Below are 24,817 nucleotides of genomic sequence, written 5' to 3'. Positions count from 1 at the left end.
GTCGTAATGTGTAATAGGCGGACATCTATCCAGACCATCACACAGGAGTTACAAACTGCATCAGGATCCACTCGAAGTACTCTGAGAGTTAGCCGGGGGGTGAGAAAACTTGGATTTCATGGTCGAGCTGCTGCTCACAAGTCACACATCAAGCCGGTAAATGCCAAACGACGCCTTACTTGGCATAAGGAGCGGAAACATTGGACGATTGAACAGTGGAAAAAACGTTGTGTGCAGTGACGAATCACGGTACACAATGTGGCGATCCGATGGCAGGGTGTGGGTATGGCAAATGCCCGGTGAACGTCATCTGCCAGGGTCTGTAGTGCCAACAGTAAAATTCGGAGGCGGTGGTGTTACGGTGTTGTCGTGCTTTTCATGGAGGGGGCTTGCACTCCTGTTTGTTTTCGTGGCACTATCACAGCACAGGCCTAAACTGATATTTTAAGCACCTTCTTGCCTCCCACTGTTGAAGAGCAATTCGGGGATGGCGATTGCATCTTTCAACACGATCGAGGATCTGGTCATAACGCACGGCCTGGCAGAGTGGTTACACGACAATAACGTCACTGTAATGGACTGGCCTGCACAGAGTCCTGACCTGAATCCTGCAGAGCACCTTTGGGATTTTTTGGAACGACGACTTCGTGCCAGGCCTCACCGACCGATATCGATACCTCCCCTCAGTGCAGCACTCCGTGAAGAATGGACTGCCAAAGAAACGGTCCAGCACCTTATTGAACGTATGCCTGCGAGAGTGGAAGCTAAGGGTGGGCCAACATCATACTGAATTTCAGCATTACCGATGGAGTGCGCCACGAAGTTGCAAGTCAATTTCAGCCAAGTGTCCGGATACTTTTGATCACATAGTGTATGTTTGGCAGAAAAATGTAGCTCGAAACTTCATTACAGTACATTAATTATTTTCCGGTATTCGAATATTTTTTCCGTCAGTGTTTTTCTCGTCAATCTGGGATCCATACCTTATAGGACTGACTGCAAAAATGGAGAAAACCGAAAGAAGAGTAGTGCGTTTCGTTATAGGTTCGTTTGGTAAGTGCGAAAGAGTCACGGAGACAGCCAACACCAGTCGAAGAGGCTACAAGAGAAACTTCTGCATTCCGAGAGCGTATGTTCCTGGAAGGGACGATCAACGTATTGCTTCTTGCTTTCTACATTTCACGAGAAGACCACGAACGTAAAATTAGAGAAATTCAAACTCACGCCAAAGGTTACTAGAAACCGTTTCTCCCGCAGACTAGTCGGAACAGGAAAGTGGGGGTAGGGGGTGGGGGTGGGGGTTGAGAAGTGAAAGTGATACACAAAGTTCCCTCCGCCACACACCGGAAGATACTTGTGTAGTATAGATGTAGACATAGAATAATACGATATTACACGAAAAGCTTTCAACAGTTCGGTTTGTAACATAACCTGTTAAGCTACAATCAGGTCTGTCGCCACACGAATAATTGTACTAAGATCTTCAACTTCGGGACGGACCCGAATTGCGTCGACAAAGTTTTGGAGTTGTCAGAGATATTTTCGGAGTATTTGAGTGAAAGAGGCACGGTATAAGGCGTTTGATCATACAGTAGTTGCATGTCGTTTAATTTCTTTACCCTGTTTACCGCTGTATCTTTTGCGTTGACCGTCTCGTCTGGAAACAAACTGGCTACGCCCACTCACGACCCTTGCTGTAGACGGCAGACCCACGTCCTCTGGCTTGCATCCAGTAGTGGTCGGTTCCGCCTCAGCCTTTTTTCCCGACACTGTCCGTTGTACGTTACAACAGCTACACAGCAGTACGTACGGGTGGCCACCTCTTGTACGGGTTCACTGAATGGTATGGCGAGCTGTTCCCGCAACGGCGACGACCACATCAGTGTCTCTGGTTGTTGCTTTGCCCTGTGTTTCCTGTTGTACGCTTAGGCGGTTGCGTATTAAGGCATTCACCGCTGTAAAGGTATTTTTACAGAAAAAAGAATAATTACATTGTTGCTCTTCAGCGACCCATCGGAAACCATGGGTCCCATGTACACAAGTACTCGGAACACATCGCAGAATAACCACGTAAATGTTGTCGTTGGAATTGGGGTTCACCCAGTGTACTGCGCAAGTCTCCGTACGGTGGTCGGGGGCAGGCGCTTCATTCGTGCATCAGCGATTTTCTGCCTTGTTCCGTTAATAAACTGAACGAGAGAAAAATAGTTGTCTGTGCGCCTGTGTTATTTCGCGGGTTGCTTACAGCTCTTCGCACTGTTTCTCGCAACGTCGTATGCAGGATTCCCGATCGTTGTATAAATTCCTTTGTTGCATATCCTCCTCCACCTGATTTTTCCATTCTGTTCACGGTCTTTATTTTCTCTTATATGGAAGTAGCCAAGATAATGACTTTTTTGTCGATCATTCATCCCTGAATCCCGTAAGATAACATTGTAAACGCTGTAGGTGGGAGTTATATCTTCTCGAGCCTTGAAATTCGATATCTTCTCCCCAAAACACCCATTTGCACGGCTTCAGATCTATTGTGTTGCTTTGTAATTTCTCAGGATTCTACTTCAAATCAACAAATGCCTTGTATTATTGAGTCATATGACCTTTTTTGTTTTTACTTAATTTTATCCGATCAAGGAATGGAAATCAGTTCAGTGATTCCTTGTTTAGCATGTGTTGTGCTCTGTCTTATTACTTGTTTACTGCACCCTGATTTGAGCATATACATATACTTTTGACACATCGCTATAGCTTTTTCATCTGTGATATCATGTTTAGTTTCTATAGACATATTTTGTTTTGGAGAAAATTTATTGTTAGTCCGGCCGTGTTGTACACTGTTTGGCAATTGCTGCGGAAGAGAGACATTGTTGGACACGCAGGCAATGATGGACGACATGAAACGAAGCACACAGTTAACAGAGGTTGAGTGGTATGTTTACAACGAAATGCTACAGATTTCACCACGTGGGAAAGCGGAATAACAGACATAAATAACGTTCACGTTTGACACAGGTCAGAGTCCCAACATAAAGGTCGATACAGCGCCCTCAGTAAGGAATGCACATTTTGCATCTGTTATTCATACTGGCTACCAAATTGTTGACAAATTCTTCGAGATATTGTCCCAGTCCTATCTCGAGGCAGTTTCCAGTTCTTGTACGGTTCGTGGAAGGGGTGTTTGTTGAGAAACACACCTGTCAAGAGCACCACAGGCATGCTCTATAGCAAGAAGTAGTCAAACTTCCTTACATACCGCCCACTTCCGTACCTCTATTAGTAGTAAAATTTTCTAACCGCCCACTGGTTCCACACTATTAGTGATTTATGTAGTAGGGAAGTAATTTTACTTTATAAAATTTATAAAGCAGAGTTACAGTAAATTAAAGCTTAATAATAATTACATAGCAAATAGTTAATGTCAAAAGTTTATGAATTCCTACATCTACATCTACATCTATACTCCGCGAGCCACCTTACGGTGTGTGGCGGAGGGTACTTATTGTACCACTATCTGATCCCCCCTTCCCTGTTCCATTCACGAATTGTGCGTGGGAAGAACGACTGCTTGTAAGTCTCCGTATTTGCTCTAATTTCTCGGATCTTTTCGTTGTGATCATTACGCGAGATATATGTGGGCGGTAGTAATATGTTGCCCATCTCTTCCCGGAATGTGCTCTCTCGTAATTTCGATAATTAACCTCTCCGTATTGCGTAACGCCTTTCTTGAAGTGTCCGCCACTGGAGCTTGTTCAGCATCTCCGTAACGCTCTCGCGCTGACTAAATGTCCCCATGACGAATCGCGCTGCTTTTCGCTGGATCATGTCTATCTCTTCTATTAATCCAACCTGGTAAGGGTCCCATACTGATGAGCAATACTCAAGAATCGGACGAACAAGCGTTTTGTAAGCTACTTCTTTCGTCGATGAGTCACATTTTCTTAGAATTCTTCCTATGAATCTCAACCTGGCGCCTGCTTTTCCCACTATTTGTTTTATGTGATCATTCCACTTCAGATCGCTCCGGATAGTAACTCCTAAGTATTTTACGGTCGTTACCGCTTCCAATGATTTACCACCTATGGCATAATCGTACTGGAATGGATTTCTGCCCCTATGTATGCGCATTATATTACATTTATCTACGTTTAGGGAAAGCTGCCAGCTGTCGCACCATGCATTAATCCTCTGCAGGTCCTCCTGGAGTACGTACGAGTCTTCTGATGTTGCTACTTTCTTGTAGACAACCGTGTCATCTGCAAATAGCCTCACGGAGCTACCGATGTTGTCAACTAAGTCATTTATGTATATTGTAAACAATAAAGGTCCTATCACGCTTCCCTGCGGTACTCCCGAAATTACCTCTACATCTGCAGATTTTGAACCGTTAAGAATGACATGTTGTGTTCTTTCTTCTAGGAAATCCTGAATCCAATCACAAACCTGGTCCGATATTCCGTAAGCTCGTATTTTTTTCACTAAACGTAAGTGCGGAACCGTATCAAATGCCTTCCTGAAGTCCAGGAATACGGCATCAATCTGCTCGCCAGTGTCTACGGCACTGTGAATTTCTTGGGCAAATAGGGCGAGCTGAGTTTCACATGATCTCTGTTTGCGGAATCCATGTTGGTTATGATGAAGGAGATTTGTATTATCTAAGAACGTCATAATACGAGAACACAAAACATGTTCCATTATTCTACAACAGATTGACGTAAGCGAAATAGGCCTATAATTATTCGCATCTGATTTATGACCCTTCTTGAAAATGGGAACGACCTGCGCTTTCTTCCAGTCGCTAGGTACTTTACGTTCTTCCAGCGATCTACGATAAATTGCTGATAGAAAGGGGGCAAGTTCTTTAGCATAATCACTGTAGAATCTTAAGGGTATCTCGTCTGGTCCGGATGCTTTTCCGCTACTAAGTGATAGCAGTTGTTTTTCAATTCCGATATCGTTTATTTCAATATTTTCCATTTTGGCGTCCGTGCGACGGCTGAAGTCAGGGACCGTGTTACGATTTTCCTACTGAAAATCATTTTAAAATCCCCACCGCCTATAGCGAAAGCTTGAGTGCTCTCTAGTGGATGGCAGGGACGAGGTTGATCACAACTGCTCTGTAGGGCTTAGGGCCGGGGTGTACGCACGCCATTCCGTACGTTCAGTATCTACACTTCCGAGCGCGTCCGACATCTGAGCGGTCCTGTGTGGGCAGGCATTGTTGTCCATAGCCAGGAAGTCGGACATACCGCACGCCTAAACAGACGGACCCCTTCCAGAATAATCTCCCTGCAATTCCACTGTGCTGTAGCCTTCTCTTGATTGTCGCACAGATGACAAAATGGTAGATATCGAAATAGACGACAGAGGGATAGAGAAACAATTAAAATCGCTCAAAAGAGGAAAGGCCGCTGGACCAGATGGGATACCAGTTCGGTTTTACACAGAGTAGGCGAAGGAACTTGCCCCCTTTCTTGCAGCGGTGTACCGTAGGTCTCTAGAAGAGCGTAGCGTTCCAAAGGATTGGAAAAGGGCACAGGTCATTCCCGTCTTCAAGAAGGGACGTCGAACAGATGTGCAGAACTATAGACCTATATCTCTAACGTCGATCAGTTGTAGAATTTTGGAGCACGTATTGTGTTCGAGTATAATGACTTTTCTGGAGACTAGAAATCTACCCTGTAGGAATCAGCATGGGTTTCGAAAAAGACGATCGTGTGAAAACAAGCTCGCGCTATTCGTCCACGAGACTCGGAGGGCCGTAGACACGGGTTCCCAGGTATATGCCGTGTTTCTGACTTCCGCAAGGCGTTCGATACAGTTCCCCACAGTCGTTTAATGAACAATGTAAGAGCACATGGACTATCAGACCAATTGTGTGATTGCATTGAAGAGTTCCTAGATAACAGAACACACCATGTCATTCTCAATGGAGAGAAGTCTTCCGAAGTAAGAGTGATTTCAGGTGTGCCGCAGGGGAGTGTCCTAGGACCGTTGCTATTCACATTATACATAAATGACCTTGTGGATGACATCGGAAGTTCACTGAGGCTTTTTGCGGATCATGCTGTGGTATATCGAGAGGTTGTAACAATGGAAAATTGTACTGAAATGCAGGAGGATCTGCAGCGAATTGAGGCATGGTGCAGGGAATGGCAATTGAATCTCAATGTAGACATGTGTAATGTGCTGCGAATACATAGAAAGAAAGATCGTTTATCATTTAGCTACAGTATAGCAGGTCAGCAACTGGAAGCAGTTAATTCCATAAATTATTTGGGAGTACGCATTAGGAGCGATTTAAAATGGAATGATCATATAAAGTTGATCGTCGGTAAAGCAGACGCCAGACTGAGATTCATTGGAAGAAACCTAAGGAAATGCAATCCGAAAACGAAGGAAGTAGGTTACAGTACGCTTGTTCTCCCACTGCTTGAATACTGCTCAGCAGTGTGGGATCCGTACCAGATAGGGTTGATAAAAGAGAAGATCCAATGGAGAGCAGCGCGCTTCGTTACAGGATCATTTAGTAATCGCGAAAGCGTTACGGAGATGATTGATAAACTCCAGTTGGTAGACTCTGCAGGAGAGCCGCTCAGTAGCTCGGTACAGGCTTTTCGTGAAGTTTCGAGAACATACCTTCACCGAGGAGTCAAGCAGTATATTGCTCCCTCCTACGTATATCTCGCGAAGAGACCATGAGGATAAAATCAGATAGATTAGAGCCCACACAGAGGCATACCGACAATCCTTCTTTCCACGAACAATACGAGACTGGAATAGGAGGGAGAACCGATAGAGGCACTCAGGGTACCCTCCGCCACACACCGTCAGGTGGCTTGCGGAGTATGGATGTAGATGTAGATCAGAATTTCAGAAAAAAACGGGGTAATTTATTCGAGAGAAAGACCTACAGAAATTGAGAAAGTGAGCAAGGCGCTGGTCGTGCTGTGTGTCGACCGCACTGCTGTCTGGGGCGCCTCCACACGCGTAACAGGGGCTCAGTTCGAAGCAGGACCCACAACTCGAGGCAACCGCACTCCGGTCAACGAGAATCCGGGCGCCGGTGGATGCCAACCCGAGCACGGACCGACAACCAGAACTCGTAGTGTGGGGTGCCATTTCATTCCACCGCAGGACTTGTCCGGTTGTCGTCTGCGGTACCTTCCAGCACAGCCGTACGTCAACCGCATTCTGCTCCCCGGTTTGTTGCCAAGCGATCGTCAGCTTTCACGTAGTAATCACAACACCGTGCTTTTGCAGTATAAATGTTTTACAGTAACGACAGTTTGGAAAATGGAAAGAGGAAGTTTCTACGTTCTTTCAAAGTGGGGTATAATATTAAAGTTCCCTCGAAACGCGCGGTAATGACTTCGACTAAAAAGTTTGTACAGACTGGATCCGCTCTAAAAAGAAACCGACGGGATGACCGAGAAGTGCCCGTGGCCCACAGAATATCAAAGCTGTGCGCGTTTCAGTCTTGCGGAGCCCACAGCGTTCAGTTTGTAAAGAAGCAACTGCGGCCAGTGTGTCACGAGAGTGTGCTCGCCGGATTCTCCGTTCTGATTTGACGTTTCATCCGGGCAAGCTGCAGATCGTGCAACAATTGAACGAGAAAGATTATACCAGTAGCGATTAGAATCCTGTCAGCAGATTACAACAAAACTCAAGCGAGGACAGTGGTTTTCTGGACAAGCTGTAGAAAGCATATCAGGTCAATTTTCATTCATCACGGGTTACGTGAATAAGCGTAAGTCAGCAACCGTAATGAAGTTCATGAACGCCCTCTACACGCCGGCCAGGTGACATTAGGGTGTGCAGTTTGGTCACAAGGGGGCAGCAGATCTTACTTACTTTTCCGTGAGTGAAGAGCGGATCGTAATGCTCGTAACTTCATATCAGTATGCTGAGATGTTGCAATCTTTTGTTAGACTTTGAACGAATAATATTGGACAACTTCACGAAACCACGTTTCGGCAGGATGGTGCGCCATCGCACACTGCAAGGCAGTCAGTGGTAACTGTGCAAGACGCGTCTGTTAACCGTATCATCTCGTTGACGACATTCCGTGCCCGCCACAATCATCGCGTTTGTCCGTTTGTGATTTTTTGTTTTTTTCCCTCTGGGAGCTACCTTGTGTGTCGGGTCTACACGACTCAACCGAGAACCCTGGACCAGCTGAAACAAATAATTCAAGACCAAATTCGTAATGTCACAGCGGAAATTTTGCAGTACTAAATGCGGAACCTCGAAAGCAGGTTGGAAGAATGTATATATACAGAACGATGCCACCCCCAGGACGTAAATTTCAAACATAAAACGCGAGCTGTAATGGTTCAGTTCCTGCTAGTAAACATTTTTATTGGACTTGTTCTGTTTTTTTAGGTGTTTCGAAAGTTCCCATTTTTTGTGTCATTCTGTCGAAGAAGGAGGAAGGTTTTCCAGCATGCGTCGCAGGATTCGATAGCGGCAGGATCGTAGGCTGATGGGACACCGGTTTATCGCTGCATTGTTTTGGTCTGAGATCCGACTATTGCTGTACAAATGCCGAGTCAGGAGGGCCATATTCGACGTGGAGCAGGAGCTCAGTCAACCTACACGAATAATGCCTGAGAGAACACACACATCTTCCTCAGCCACGATAGTTACCTCGAGTCAGGAAATACATTTGTGTGTAGCAAGACAGTGGGACGAAGTCTCGAGCACCACGGGCTGTCAGAACGGCGACCGTTGTTGCGAATCACCTTGAGCAGCACGGAGAGAGGCACCGACATTGCAGCTGCCAACGGCGACACTGGACATAACTGGTGTTACGTTTTATTTTTAGACGAGTCCACGTTCTGCTTACAGCATCAGGATGGGTACAGTACATTCGTGTGCTGAGACTCCGATGAGAAGGAATTTTGTCACACCACTGGGGGGGGGGGGGGGGGGGGGCATTGTACGGGCCCAGCTTGTGACACGATGGCTTGGGGTGCCACTACTAAGTACGTAACAGTGTCACCTCCGGTTCGCATACCTGATGATTTGGACATCAGTCGCTACATTTCCGATTCCTTAAGCCTCGTGGCTCTGCGCTTTGTTCGAGGTCACTGAGGTATTATCTTCCAACTCGATAACACAAGACCGTATTCTGCCCGCAGTGTCTCGACCGACATCGGTACAGGTGATGATGGAATGTTGCCCTGACTAAGACGTGGTACAGAGCTCTCAAACAGAAGACGTGTGGCTTTGGCACCACTCGTCAGTCCCTACAGTTTGTGAACTCTTTCATAATTTTGGAGCTGCATGAAATGAAGCAGGTATCTGGAAACACTGTTGCCGGCAGGAAAGGCGCCTCTGAGACTAAATTCCACATCCTGTATACCTCAAAAGCACCTACATATTTAATAATATACTCTGCTAGTACTCTGCCTCTGCTCTGTAGCACGTGTTAGTCAGGGCAACATTCCAACATCATGTGTATCGATGTCGGTCGAGACTCTGCGGGCAGAATAAGGTCTTGTGTTATCGAGTTGGAAGATAATGTCTCAGAGACCTCGAACAAAGGGCCACGAGGCTCCGCCTGACAAAAAAGGGTGGCATCCAGAAGGGGAGGTGGAACCGTAATGAGGTTCAGAGGGTATGCGATGTCATTTCAGTGATAGTCAAGTTTGCGTTGAACTTCCCAGCAGTATAATCCCATTTACCAGTATTGGCAGCATGATACCACTTATCAGATAACGTTACACCCTCTCTGCCCTTTACTAATGCACTGATTTAGCTGGGAATTGTGTTGTATCGTTATTTTATTCTTTCCTGAGGCAAGCTGGCCCACAACTGTTAACAGGTGTTGGGATGGAACTGACGCCCGAGCTGGTCCCACACGTTCTATCGAGGACAGATCTGGGGATTCCACCGGCAACAGGAGTAGCTCAGCATCACGCAGACAGTTCGTAGCGACGCACCGTAGGTGGAGAGCATTCTCGTGTTAAAAAATGGCACCGCGGAAGTGCCACATGGGAATGCAAGATTTTCTTGAAGTACTATTGTGCCGTGAGAGTTCCCCGTCAATCAGTACCAGCAGTGACACGAAATCGTTCCAAAAGGCTGCCCTTAGCATGACGCCACGGGAAACACCGCTACTGCTCTCCAAAACATTGAAAAACTTTCTCCAGGTCGCCGCTGTACTCGCCGACGACGACTGTCTGTGGTAGTGCAGAGCCGCAGCTCGACGCGGAAAACGATGCGACGCCATCTGTCAGCAGTCCTTGCTCGCCAGTCACGGCACTACCCTGAACGCAATTGTCTGTGGTGCGGTGTTGAAGTCAGCCTACGCATTGGACGGTAGTTCTCTTTCCCAGCTGCTGCTAGTCTTCGAGCAACGGTTTGGGATGACATGGAACGTCGCAGGGAGTCCTTTACTCCTCCTCCGATGACAGGCGCAGATGTGAAGGGGTTACGACGTGCCGAGTGCGCGATACGGCAATCTTCCCTCGCGGTGGCCTGTCGTGGCCCGCTGCGACTTGACGAGTCTGCCTGCCCTCACATTCCCACGCAGTCCGACATCGAGCCACTGTCATATCCGAGTGGTCCGAAAAATCTGGTTATTGCACTTTTTGACCAGTGGGCCAAGTGAAGACCCACGCCAAGGGTCCTTTCAAACTGTCAGGTGTCCATAATTCTCACTCGAGTACGCAGCATCTGCGTGGCCCTCACAGCGATCACTCAGCATCTGAGCTAGCACGGCCCACCTCGGCTCGTGATGCAGTTGGATGGGCGAACTCGTGCTGTTTCTAAAAGTCGTTTGGGGGTAGGTAAATTTGGTCCTGACTTGATGGAGCGTCCCCAGGGTGGTGAGAAACTCGTTGTCGTCCTCTGGTTGCCACAGAGGCAAGTTACTCCCTCAGCAGGTCTGGCCTCAGAGGCAGCTGCCGGCCCAGGTGCTGGATGAGCCGGTTTGCCGACTGCTGTGCTTTGGAACGGAAGGGGCGCGCAGACTGGCGGAAGGGTCTGTAGCAGCAGACTGGTGACCTCGTGGGCGTGTCCTGTAGGGCAGCCCTTTAGAAGGCGCAAGCCAAGTTTCAGGGCTTTATTTTGAGGCCGGCCGGGGTGCCCGAGCTGTTCTAGGTGCTACAGTCTGGAACCGCGCGACCGCTACGGTCGCAGTATCGAATCCTGCCTCGGGCATGGGTGTGTGTGATGTCCTTAGGTTAGTTAGGTTTAGGTAGTTCTAAGTTGTAAGGGACTGATGACCTTAGAACTTAAGTCCCATAGTGCTCAGAGCCATTCGAACCATTCATTCTATTTTGAGGCCTCTGGAGTTGTCCAAGGTTTGTGACGGCGGAATTCCTCCCACACCAAAGCCATGCTCGCCAACAATGCTCCTACCAGCGCTGATGGGTAGCGTGACTGGAAATGCAGACCTTCCGGATGCGGGCGGAGGCAAACGCATTGCCCTGTTCCTCCAGTCGTTTCTAAAACTGTAGAACTTTAGGTGTAACGGATGCGGAGTTGAGCATTAACTGTTAGTCTTTCTCGTTTCGTACTGGGTGGGTAGCACTGTAACACTCTGTGTGCACCCTATTCCCAATGCTCAGACCTTCCTTAGCAGTCTACAGGGGGTCACTGTGTGAAATGCTATTCGAAAGTCTAGTAATACACATTTACACGCCAAAGAAACTGGGATAGGGCATGCATATACACAGAGATACGTAAACAGGCAGAATACGGTGATGTGGTCGGCAACGCCTATATAAGACAGCAAATATCTGGTGCAGTTGTTAAATCGGTTACTGCTGCTACAGTGGCAGATTATCAAGATTTAAGTGAGTTTGCACGTGGTGTTGTAGTCGGCGCACAAGCGGTGGGTCACAGCATCTCAGAGGTAGTTCACGAGTGTACCGAGAATATCAGGAATCCGGTAAAACATCAAATCTCCGACAGCGCTGCAGCCAGAAACAAATCGCGCAAGAACGGGACTACTGAAGAGAATCATTCAACGCGACAGAAGTGCAACCCTTCCGCAAACTGCTGCAGATTTTAATGCTGGCTCATCAGCGTATGTCAGCACGCGAACCATTCAACGAAGCATTTCGACACGGATTTCTGGAGCCGAAGACCCACTTGTGTACCCTTGACGACTGCACGTCACAAAGCTTTACGCCTCGCCTGGACCCGTCGACACTGACATTGGAGTGTTGATGACTGGAAACATGAGTCTCGTTTGAAATTGTGTCAAGAGGATGGACGTGAACGGATATAGAGACAATTTCATGAATCCATGGACCGTGCATGTCAGTGGGTGACTGTTAAAGCTGATGAAGGCTCTGTAATAGTGTGGGTCCTGTGCCGTTGGAGTGATATGAGATCCCTGACACGTCTAGATATGATTCTGACAGGTGACACGTACGTAAGCATCCTGTCTGATCACCTGCAATCCATTCATGTCCACTGTGCATTCCGACGGACTTGGGCAATTCTGGTAGGACAATGCGGCACCCCACACGTCCAGAATTGATACAGAGTGGGTCCAGGAACACTCTTCTGAGTTTAAACGCTTCCGATGCCTACGAAACTCCCCAGACATGAACATTCTTGATCATCTCTGGGCTGTCCACCCCCTCGTACTCTTACGGGTGTATGGACAGCCCTGCAAGATTCATGGTGCAGATCCCTCCAACACTACTTCAGACATTAGTCGAGTCCATGCCACGCCGTGTTGCATCACTTCTGGGTGGTCGCGGAGGCCCTACATGATATTAGGCAGGTGTACCAGTTTCTTTGGCTCTTGAGTGTAGAATATGCATGTCGCCCTTCATCCATGGTTCGCTGCATATGTAGTGGGAGAAGGGCAAGCTGAGTTTCACACGAGTGATACTTTCTAGGTCCGGGCGGATTTGTTGACAGGTGCTTCTCTGTCTCAAGGAAATTTATTATATTCGAACAAAGAATATACTCAATAATTCTGCAGCAAACCTATGTTTAGGATATTGGTCTCGGGTCCGGTCTCTTAAGGAGTCACATGCACTTTATTTTCAGTCGTTTGAGACTGCGATGGGCGAGAGATTGGCGATAAATGCGAGCTAAGTAAGGGACCAGTGCTGAAGATTAGTGTCGGAACTGTATTGTGCAAAATGTGCGTTTCGTGAGCAGTTGAGCGCTTCAGTTCGTATACGCTTGTAGAAGGTGGATCATTGCTTCTTACACAGGAGCCTCCAAGGTATGGTGCAGCGGTATGTTGTGCACGGAAACGCAAACGAATTTGCAGTGGAAACGTTCGCAACAGGAACCGTTCTATTTCGAAGAAGTGAATCTTCACGGACAGAAGTCTTAACAAGAAACTAGGTCGTTCAACCGACTGTGCATGGCGGCCAACGGTCGGGCCAGAAAGTATTCTGTTGTGTTTTTGGGGGGTTGTTTTTCGTACTATAACTTTTGACCCACTCGTTTGTGTCTTTGATTTATGTCTCTGTGAAAATGAACCGGGATTTTTATTTGAACATCGTCTGTGATCATGATTTCTCTCTACACTGGTGACCAAAATTAAAGCAACAAGCGGAAATTTTGGAAAGTTGCGTTTATTTTGCCAGAAAACAGTATAAAAGGGTGATAGTAAAGTAGAAACAATGTAAAGAATACAGAACGTAATCAACTGCAACGTGCTTAACGGTAGACGCAAAAGTTCTTCGTTTTTTTCCAACTTAGTGGATTTTCACACACATTCTGACAATTGGTTAATGTGCTCAGTATGAGGTGTGACCACCTCTGGCAACCACACAGGCCTGAGAACGACGGGTTATGCTGTGACTGATGTTACTAGGCTCACGCTGAGGCAACGACGCCCCTTGTTCCTGCAGAGCAGCTGACAAATCTCGGAGAGTGGTTGGTGGATGCCACCTGTCTCCCCAGACATGCTCTTTGCAATTCAGATCGGCAGAGCGAGCAGCCCAGGCCACGTATGAAATATCTTCCGTTTCCAAGAAAACATGAACATCCGTGCTTCGTGAGGGGGGGGGGGGGGGCATTATCGTCCGCCACGACGACGTCTGAGCGCACAGCATCCCGCAACAATCGCAAACGAGGTCCCAAGATCTCGTCACGATACCTGACAGCAGTTCAACCTGCCGCTTCACCCGCACCTTTTCGAGAATGTAAGGTGTGGTAAACATAATCCCTGCCCGCACCATTAGTGACCCTCCTCGATCTCGGTGTCAAATGGTTCAAATGGCTCTGAGCACTATGGGACTCAACATCTGCGGTCATCAGTCCCCTAGAACTTAGAACTACTTAAACCTAACTGACCTAAGGACATCACACACATCGATGCTCAAGCGAGGATTCGAGCCTGCGACCGTAGCGGTCGCGCGGTTCCAGGCTGAAGCGCCTAGAACCGCTCGGTCACACCGGCCGGCGATCTCGGTGTCTTTCCATAATGTTTTGGTACCGAAATCGTGTTCCACGTTCCCGAAAGACGCAAATCCATCGAGAATCGTTCTCAAGACTAACAGGAGACTTATCTTTGAAAACAAGATTGAGCCACTGTTCGAGCGTCCAGATGGTATGTCGATGACTCCAGTCTAGACCTTGCCTTCTGTGAAGGGGGCGTCGCGTCGTGCGCATCGGTCCGCACGAGAGAGCCCCGACAGCCGTGCCGGCAAGCACGACGGCGGAGTAGGACGCTAGAGCGACACGTCGACGCGCACCACTCCCAGGCAGACTGGCGGCTGGGGGAGGTGGAGCGGCCTCGGCAGCCCGGCTGGTCGTGCCGACCACTCGTACGGACACCACCACTGCTGTCGGCGAAAATGGGTACAGGAAGGCAGCCACGCACGACGTGCAGAGCTCGTACGTCCGCAAAGAGGGAGGACCTACGGATCGTCCTCCGCGCACAGTGGCAGCGGCAGCGGCAGGGGCCGTTCAGCGGCCTGTCAGCCCCTCCCTGTAAGTGCTGGTAGCACCGTTGGCGGGGTCGCCGCGGCACCGCGCCTCACCCTCCGGGGGTCGCCAGCGCCAGCGCCGGCCACGGCAGCTGGGCCACCGCGTCCGTCTCGAGTATGGCTCTCGATATTTCTGAAAATATCTGGAATCCGATAACCGGTACTGAAAAAAGGTATATCGAAGAAAGTATCGATGTATGGACGAAAATACACTACTGGCCATTAAAATTGCTACACCAGGAAGATGACGTGCTACAGACGCGAAATTTTACCGAAAGGAAGAAGATGCTGTGATACGCAAATGATTTGCTTTTCAGAGCATTCACAGGTGGTTGGCGCCGGTGGCGACACCTACAACGTGCTGACATGAGGAAAGTTTCCAACCGATTTCTCATACACAAACAGCAGTTGACCGGCGTTGCCTGGTGAAACGTTGTTGTGATGCCTCGTGTAAGGAGGAGAAATGCTTACCATCACGTTTCCGACTTTCAAAAAGGTCGGATTGTAGCCCATCGCGATTGCGCTTTATCGTATCGCTACATTGCTGCTTGCGTTGGTCCAGATCAAATGACTGTTAGCAGAATATGGAATCGGTGGGTTCAGGAGGGTAATACCGAACGCCGGGTTGGATTCCAACGGCCTCGTATCACTAGCAGTCGAGATGACAGGCATCCTATCCGCATGGCTGCAAACGGATCGTGCAGTCACGTCTCGATCCCTGAGTCAACAGATGCGGACGTTTGCAAGACAACAACCATCTGCACGAACAGTTCGACGACGTTTGCAGCAGCACCGACTATCAGCTCGGAGACCGTGGCTGCGGTTACCCTTGACGCTGCATCACAGACAGGGTCGCCTGCGATGGTGAACCTGGGTGCACGAATGGCAAAACGTCATTTTTTTCGGATGAATCTAAGTTCTGTTTACAGCATCATGATGGTCGCACGGCACAGAGCATCACGGGACCTGCACGCAGCCGTGACGGCCCGACGCGGTACTAACGCGTACGTTTTGCGGCCGCATAGCAACATAAACCTTGGTCTTTCAAAGTGGGAAGTGTAATCATTTCTTATGTAATGATAACAATCTTTCTTGTCATTCTGCGTGCAACTCTCTTTATTACAGTCAGTGTATTTTTCTGGGCGGATGCCTTTCCTGATGCCACAGGCGTAAGGGAAGTTGTGCGCGCCATCTGTCTTTGAATCGTGTAAACTTAGTTCTGAGTGTTGTACTTCAACTGTTTGTGTATTGTATCCTCTGAAGCGGAAATTGGGGACCAGACCAGCATTTGAGTTAACGAGCCTGAGGAACCACCTAAAACCCACATTCTGTGTGGCCAGTGCACCAGCCTCGGTCGTTAATCCGTCGCAGGGAGGGGGGATTTTCGATGCGGCTGTGGTGCACGGCCCTGTCTCGCAAGCTGCCGTACGCTATACTGTCAGGCACGAGAAATCCGAGACTAGAGTCTAACTGATTCTCCCTGTTCCTTTGCATATTTTCATTAACAGCTTCCGCATGCTGCACCGAACGAGGTGGCGCAGTGGTTAGCACACTGGACTCGTATTAGGGAGGACAACGGTTCAAACCCACATCTGGCCATCCAGATTTAAAGATTTCTGTGATTTCCCTAAATAGCTCCAGGCAAATGCCGGGATGGTTCCTGTGAAAGGGCACGGGAGGCTTCCTCCCTCATCGTTGAGCTTGTGGTCAGTCTCTAATCACCTCGATGTCCACGGCACGTTAAACCCAATCTTCCTTCCTTTTTCCGAATGGTCCGTTGTTACTGTTTCCACTGCTAATTCCAACTTGTTCCTTTGGTTCAATGCAATTCAACGTTTCTCTTAACCAATTGCACTGTTTCATATGGCCACACGTTCTTATTTACACGGTTCTTTTCGTATCACTGATTCGAACTGTGGACTCGGCCAGAGCGTATTTTTTGAAATGCGCAGTTACATTCCTCTGCATAAAGTGTTAGTTGTCAGCAGTTGCATCGTACAGATATCTTATCGAGAGCTGCGTGAATATTCCTACTGGTCGGTAACAATTTGGAAAATTGGAAAGGAGATCAGAGTCCAGGAGGAAAAAAGAAAAACTTTGTGGTTTGTCAAGGTACTGTAATTATGTCAGACTCTGTTAGTGACTTGGAAGATCAGTTGAAGGGAATGCATCGGGTCTTTAAAACAGATTATAAAATGAACATTAAGAATAACAAAAGAAAGGTAAGGGACTGAAATGAAGCTAAATCAGGCGATGCCGAGGGAGTTAGGTTAGGCAATGAATTTAAAGTAGTTGAAGAGTTTTGTCATTTGAGGAGCAAAGTGACTGAAGATAACCGATGTAGACAGGATATAAAATGTACATCAGCAATAAGAAGAAAAGAATTTCCGAAAAAGATAAATTTGTCATTATCATATACAAATGTAAGTTTTGGTAGTCTTTTCTGAAAGTAATTGTCTGGGGTGTAGTCTTGTATGGAAGTGAACCGTGGTCGATCGGCACTTCAGAAAGAGAAGAGATGCTTCTGAAATATGGTTCTACAGACGAATGCTGAAGATTTGAAGAATAGATCGAATAAGTAACGAGGAGGTACTGAGTAGAATTTAAAAAAAAGGTATTTATAGCATAACCTGATTAGAAGAATGGATTCATCGATTGGACGTATTCCGAGGCATCGGCGAATGATGAGTTTGGCAATAGAAGAAAGTGTGAGGGATAGAAAATGTAGATGGAGGCAAACAGATGAAAACAGTTAGTAGATTCAGACGGATGTAACTTGCAGTAGTTTCTCGGAGATGAAGAGGCTTGCGCAGGACAGAGTAACGCACAGAGCTGTATCAAACCACTCTGCAAAGTGAAGACAACAACAACAACAACAACTGGTGTGGGTGACATTTGCTCATACATAATTGCGTTATATTCGAACTAACTGAGGTAGGAACTAACATTGTCTTTTATATTACTATGCTATTCTTTCTTTGCCTGATGTACTTCCAAGATGGGAGAATTCGTTCACCTTTTCGAGAGTCTATTGTCCAAACGTATAGCTGTGCTTCATTTCCACCTACTGCGCATTCCTTTACGTTAGTTTTCTTGTTGTTCATGTGCATACACTGAGGCGACAAAAGTCATGAAATAGCGATAAACGCTCATACAGATGGCGGTAGTATCGCCAACACAAAGTATAAGGGCAATGTATTGGCGGAACTGTCCCTTGTGCCCAGATGATTCGTGTGGTGAGGCTTCCAACGTGATAATGGCCGTACCACGGGCATTAACACGCTATGAACGCTGCCGCTGGATGCATGGGACATTCCATTTCGGAAATCGTTACGGAATTCAGTATTCCGATATCCACAGTGTCAGGAGTGTGCCGGGAATACGACGGCCTTCACTTAACGACCGAAAGCAGCAGCGTTTTCATAGAGTCGTCAGTGCTAACAGACAAGCAGAACTGCGTGAAATAACAGCAGAACTCAATGTGGGACGTACGACGAACCTATCCGTTAGGACGGAGCGTCGAAATTTGGCGTTAAAGGGCTATGACAGCGGACGACGGACCCGAGTGTTTTTGCTAGCAGCACGACATCGGGTGGAACGCCTCTCCTGGGCTCGCGACCAGATCCGTTGGGCCCTAGACGACTGGAAAACCGTAGTCTGGTCGGATGAGTCCCAACTTCAGTGGTAAGAGTTGTTGGTGGGTTTCGAGTGTGGCGCAGATCCCAAGAAGCCACAGCACCAAGCTGTCAACAAGGCACTGTGCGAGCTGGTGGTGGCTCCGTAGTGGTGTAGTCTGCGTGTGCCTGGGATGAACCGGGTCCTCTGGACCAACTGAACCGACCGTTCACTGGCAGTGATAATGTTCCGATACTCGGGGACCATTTTGCACCCATTCATAGACTTCACGTTCCCAAACAACGAAGTTATGCCACTGGGCAACTACTGATTTCAAGAACATTCTGAAGATTTCGAACAAATGATTCGGCCAGCTAGATCTCCCGACATGAATCCCATCCAGCATGTATGGGACATAATCGAGAGGTCAGTTCGGCAGCAAAATCCTGCACCGGGAACTTTTTCGCAATTATGGACGGCTACTGAGGCAGCGTGGCTTGATATATCTGCAGGGGACTTCCAGCGCACGCCACGCCACGTCGAGCTGCTGCTCTCGGCCGGGCAGGAGGTGGTTCGACACGATATTAAGAGGTGCCCCGTGACGTCTGTCCCCTCAGTGTGTTACAGTGATCAGTTAGCATGTGTGTCCATTTCATTAAGCACTCGACATAATAAGTTTTCACTTTCGACACACACTGTTATATCGTCAGAAAACTGTACCGTTCTGATTTTCGGTGCATAACTAGTCTAGTACAGTATGGTTAATGTACAAAACGTGAAGTGTCTGCTGCTGGCAGGCACATGTTAAACAACCCAGGTATAGGGAACAAACAAGACTATATCAATAATTTCCATGGAATTCTTCTCCACAACGAAGCAAAGGAAAGGATGGTTCTTCAATAACAAAATAAATGGTGGTTCATAAATAACGGAGCCATTTAGACTTACAGAATCGCAAGGTACGTTTCAGTGAACACAGTCTTAAAGTCTGAAGAGCTATACGTTGAAAACGGTGAATTAAGTTTCTGTAGCCACGGAGACTCGAAGATCTGACAACTTTAGGTTAAAACGGAACGCGTTTCTCACTTCAGGTTTACAACCAATATCGAAAACCAAGCTTCAGACAAAAGGAATAAGCAGCTAACAATTCTTACGCTGTACTTCGCTGAAGAAGTACTGAGAGCCAACAGTAATGGAATATCAAAGTCCAACAAGGATGGAAACTTTCTTTCTGACACTGTCTTCTAAGCAAAAGAACAACAGTATACTATTGTACCAAGTTTCAACGAGCATGACGCTGATCACTTAGGCACAGCTGAGAAGGCAGCGTGCTGTCTGTAAGTCGATGCCCCTGTCCTTGGCAAAGCGTATTGGAGATTTCAGGTTGTACAGGAAAATGTGTGTCAAAATTGAAACCTGAGAAGCAACAACCAAGTTCACTTTCTTAGCCAATTGTTTACTGTTCCCAACAAGTGACTGGTTTAACTTAAAATTCTATAATTTGTAAGTTATTGATTAAGTAAGGATATGAAGACACCAACTATTATTATACTTTGTAATTTTTCAAAATATTGTTCTGATGATATTGACGTTGGCACAATAAGAAATGTACACTATAAATGAAAAGGCAATGTGCAGTTGTGTTGCATTCTCCTTGGGGTCTTGGGATACTTATGAGCCATAGTAATTAGTAAGCAGCAATCATCAACTGCTCTAGTTGACCACGGCCGACCACAATGAAGCAGACATTCAGTGTCCTGTGTTACACACACCAGTGGTCGAATGTCCAAATGATGTCATGGTGTATGCCAGATCTCCAGGTCACATCTTGTGCAGGCAAACCTTGTCATTAAGTGACAATGTGCACTGTAAGATCATATCTTGGTTTCCAGTAAAAAATGTGGTTGTGTCAAAGTTTGAGATCTAGGAGTATGCAATCTACATCTTTATCTGGATCTACTGTTTTTAAGATATCATGTGAAACTCACTAGTTTTGAGACAGATCTGTTTTTCACAAGAAAAATAATAATTATTTTTCGAGCTCAAAATTTTCTTTAGGATCCTGTAATAACTAGACATGAGAAGTATCCGTGTGTAATTCTGTGAACCCATTCTTTTACCAGTAATTGACGTTATTTTCCAGTTGTATGGGTTCATCCCCAACAGCTAAATTCAGCTTATATTCTTTACTTCTATCTGGTTATAATTTTGATCATTAAGGCTCACAGCAGTGTTGGCTACTTTTTAAATAATCAAAGCCCATGCAGAAAAAATTTCCTTATATACCGACAGAGCTAACTGAACTGGCAGACATAGTTAATTGTAGATTACTGTGTGTGTGTGTGTGTGTGTGTGTGTGTGTGTGTGTGTGTGTGTGTGTGTGTGTGAAAAAATGGAGGAAAAAATGCTACTCATCCTATTACCCTACTCGGGTGTCGGGTGTTGGTTTTATCTAATATTTAAAGCAAAGCAATTATGTAGCTGTATACAGACACTGTCAGCTATATATGCACTGGCAGATTCAAAGCCTATTTAATGCAAATCAGCATGATGTGAAATTCATGTACCTGACCCCCAATATTCTCATAAATTATAGAAGGACTTTCTAATAACACAGTTTCACTTTGACTTTGAATATCAGGATATCAGTTTCCTACCTGATGTCTACATGCAACCTACTATAGACTTATACACTGGAATATAAATCTCCATCTAGACCTTAGATATGAATGTGTAGTCAATTCGCAATTATTTTTGCTTCTAGTACTGTGGTATTGTTGTAGGAAATGTGCTGCTTCAACATACACTAAGTGCTGAAGCTCGCACTGGCATCTTGCAGCTGCTGGAACCAGCATTTTGGAATTATGGGTCTTCTTCAATACTCAAGAGTCTCATTTATTGTTGTAAACAGATAAAGTGATTACTACAAGTAGTAGGAAGCAAACATGAGAGGTATGTATACAAAGGATCTTTCTCTCTTGCTTAGTCTGTAGTGTCACACTGTGACAAACTTTTCGATAAATTACCAAATGGGTAAATAGTTGGTTTCATTGTTGCAACATGTAGTCTATAATTCTTTCTTCGATAATTATCATCATACTGTTCATGTTTCTTAGACTCTCAAGAGGGTGGCTGAAGAAAGCAATTGAGTCTATCGAAATCAAATTAACATTGATTCTACTCATTTTGTTCTAATTACTGCTGACTGTGTTTATTAATGTGTGTAACATATCGGTAAATGAGATTATTTAAAAAACTATCACATATATTATTTATACTGTTGTTAATCCCCATAATCAGTTGTGCTTTCATAGATGTAGAGATAGTAAACCCTTTGTAGTTTGCTAGCTGCAGTTTGCAGTCATCAGAAAACAGTCAGCTCCAGTCAGTGTCATTCAGTTTCTGTCAGTTCAGCTACTCCCAATTGCCCACGTGACGAGGTTTGTCTCGGAGAGTGGGCATAGCACTCATTAAAATATTAAGAAATTAGAAGTAAATGTGACAAATTCATGGTATGGATGAAAATGAAGAACTTAAAACAAAGAAACCTAGCAGCTTTTTCTGCTGTTGTGTAATTGGATGCCTAGCTGTGGTTTTTTCATTCAATCTGAAAATGGTTTGTTCAAATCCTACCATTGCAAGAATTCTTAATCAGTAGGGGAGGAGTGGTGATTACCAAATTGTGTGCAAGTGCTGTGGACTATATCCCAAACATATATATGGTGTCAGATACAGGGCCAGGTTGAGAATGTTCTTCACCATGAGAAACTTGTCATTTGGTACTTTCCCTCAGACATAAGTTTCCTTTCATTGTGCTCTTGATAAGATCCTTAAAAATTAATTCGAATTTAGTGCTTGTGGAAGTGGGTTGTTGTGCTTTGAAAATAATTACTCAGACATTTCTCTGCAACAGAAATAATCTTTTTCCAGTGCTAAACAATAAAAGAAGAAACCATTTTTTTCCTTTTAAAATAATTCCTGAGATCTTTAAAAGCTTCTAGCGAAAAAAATTGTTATTATATATAGTGTGGAATACATTTCATAGCAAACATTGACACTGTGAACATATTCATGGATAGAAGGAAGAATGTTCCAGTAAACATGGGTCCAAAGAGCCATCTACAAGATAGCTGGGAATGTGGAGTTACATACTGCCACTGACTTATGTATGAAACATAGTTGTACTTAGTGCACATGTATTTGAAATGAAAATTTTCAGTCAAGTCCCCACATAATTGGGCTCAAATTTCAACTGTAACCGACCTTAACTTACTTAATGTTGGTGAATGTGATACATACAGTATGGGATATAACAGGGCATCTGATATGATGGACGTGAAATGGATGTGAGCACGTACTGTATCTTGGCCTCCAAGATGAGCTAACCTCAATCCTTTGGATTTTTCTGTCTGTGGTTGTCTCGAAAGTGAAGTGTACTGAGCTTCCACTGACATGATAGAGGAACTGGAACACCAAATTGTACAGTCTTGTCGAGATTTGTGAGATGATGTGGGGGAAACTCACTACATAGATGATTGCAGTTTTGCCTCCAAATGTGATGAAGACACGTGGAGCACTTCCTGTAACAGGTACAAATGTGTAGTAATTTGTTACCTGTAATTTCCCGAAGCAGTATTCTCGAGGTCGACCTAGGGTGAAATTTCAGTCCAGTTAGATGAAGACATTGAAAACTTTGCATTTCAAATACCTTTGCACTAACTAGGGCCATATTTCATTACAGAAGACTGTAGCAGCAATTAATCACACATTCCCAATTATCTCACAGATGGATCATTGGCTTCTCCGCATCCACTGGAACACTTTTGCTTCTACGAGTATTATCGTATACTTTCACCTGTTTCAGTTGTAGCTACTAATAATTTCTCACCCTGCATACGAATTATATACACTGTGGCACCTCTGATGCCGCTCTCAGCAAAGCACCCTGAGCGGTCACTTGTGTTGCAGGGGCCTTAAACCGGCCCTGGTCACACGGGTTGAGAATGTGAGACTATTGGTGACACTAAATTAAGTTGGTGTAAACCAGATGGTAGACTTTGATTTATTGGTAGAATCCTGGGGAAGTGCAATCAGTCTACAAAGAAGATTGCTTATAAATCACTCACGTGACTGGTTATAGAATATTGCTCAAGTGTGTGGGACCCATACCAAATAAGACTAACAAGGGATTTTGAACATTTACAGAGAAGGACTGCATGAATGGTCACAGGTTTGTGTGATCTGTGGGAGACTGTCACAGAGATGCTGAAGGATCTGGACTGGCAGACTTCTGAAGATAGATATAAACTCTCTGAAGAACGTCTGTAAATAACTTTTCAAGAGCCAGCTATAAAAGATGACTCCAGGAATATACTATGATCCCCTACATATCACACACAAAGGGATTGTGAAGATAAGATTAGAATAATTGCTGCATGCACAGAGGCATTCGAACAATTATTTCTTCCTGCACTCTGTATTTGAATGGAATGGGAAGAAACCCTAATAAATGATACAATGCAATGTACCCTCTGCCACGCACTTCACATTGGTTTACTAAGCTCGAGAGTGTTCTTTGGTGTTACTCGAGAAGATTATTACGTGCTGGTACCAAGTTTAACCTTCCCCCCTTCTTTTGACATCATAATCACTAAGCAGTGTTTCCAACTCACACATAATCTGTACAAAAGAGCTATATTTTCACACAGTTTTTTCACTTGATGATGGAAATGTATTTTCATATGCACAGAAAATAAGAATAAAAAATTCTGAATTAGATATCTCAAATTGTAGGGAAATACTCGGCTGGTAATGCCACTGAAGTTATAAACTGTGTGACTCCTTCATATCAACACTCCTGTACTTGTTAGATATTCCTCACACTGTGAATTGTGATGAGGGTTGCATTATAAGAAATCAGAGGTTGGCAGCATATGTTGGCGATGAAGCTGGGCAGTGCTTCACCCGAGCCACTGACAAGCTGAATTACCTGTTTATAGGAAAACAAGAACCCTGGCTTCAAACATTGAGAATACAGCTAAATCTCCTAAAAACCAATTAGTTATGTTCCAGTACTGTAACAAATTCCAGAAGAATGGAAAAACTGTTAGAAGCAGACTTCTGGGAAGATCAGTTTGGAATCTGGAGAAATGAAGGAACACACAAGGCAATACTGAGCCTACAACTTACCTTAGAAGATAGTTTAAGGAAAGGCAAACATACATTTATAGCATTTGTGGACTTGGAGAAAGCTTTTGACAATGTTGATTGGTATATTCTCTTTGAAATTC

The 24,817-nt window shown here is 45.6% G+C and overlaps 1 protein-coding gene across 1 annotated transcript in view; it reads left to right on the top strand.

Annotated features, from left to right (window-relative positions):
* Positions 1-24,817, top strand: part of LOC126419030 (F-box/LRR-repeat protein 3-like) — a 345,130-nt gene that overhangs the window by 289,096 nt on the left and 31,217 nt on the right. Inside the window, exon 3 of the mRNA XM_050086090.1 lies at positions 21,311-21,479. Coding sequence (XP_049942047.1) covers positions 21,473-21,479 — 7 coding nt within the window. The 5' untranslated portion in view covers positions 21,311-21,472. The remainder of the gene's footprint in view (positions 1-21,310; positions 21,480-24,817) is intronic.

Source organism: Schistocerca serialis, chromosome 9 (genome assembly GCF_023864345.2).
Source record: "Schistocerca serialis cubense isolate TAMUIC-IGC-003099 chromosome 9, iqSchSeri2.2, whole genome shotgun sequence".
Taxonomy (NCBI): Eukaryota; Metazoa; Arthropoda; class Insecta; order Orthoptera; family Acrididae; genus Schistocerca; species Schistocerca serialis.
The sequence above is the reverse complement of the archived record's forward strand: the minus strand, read 5'-3'. Positions and strand labels throughout refer to the sequence as shown.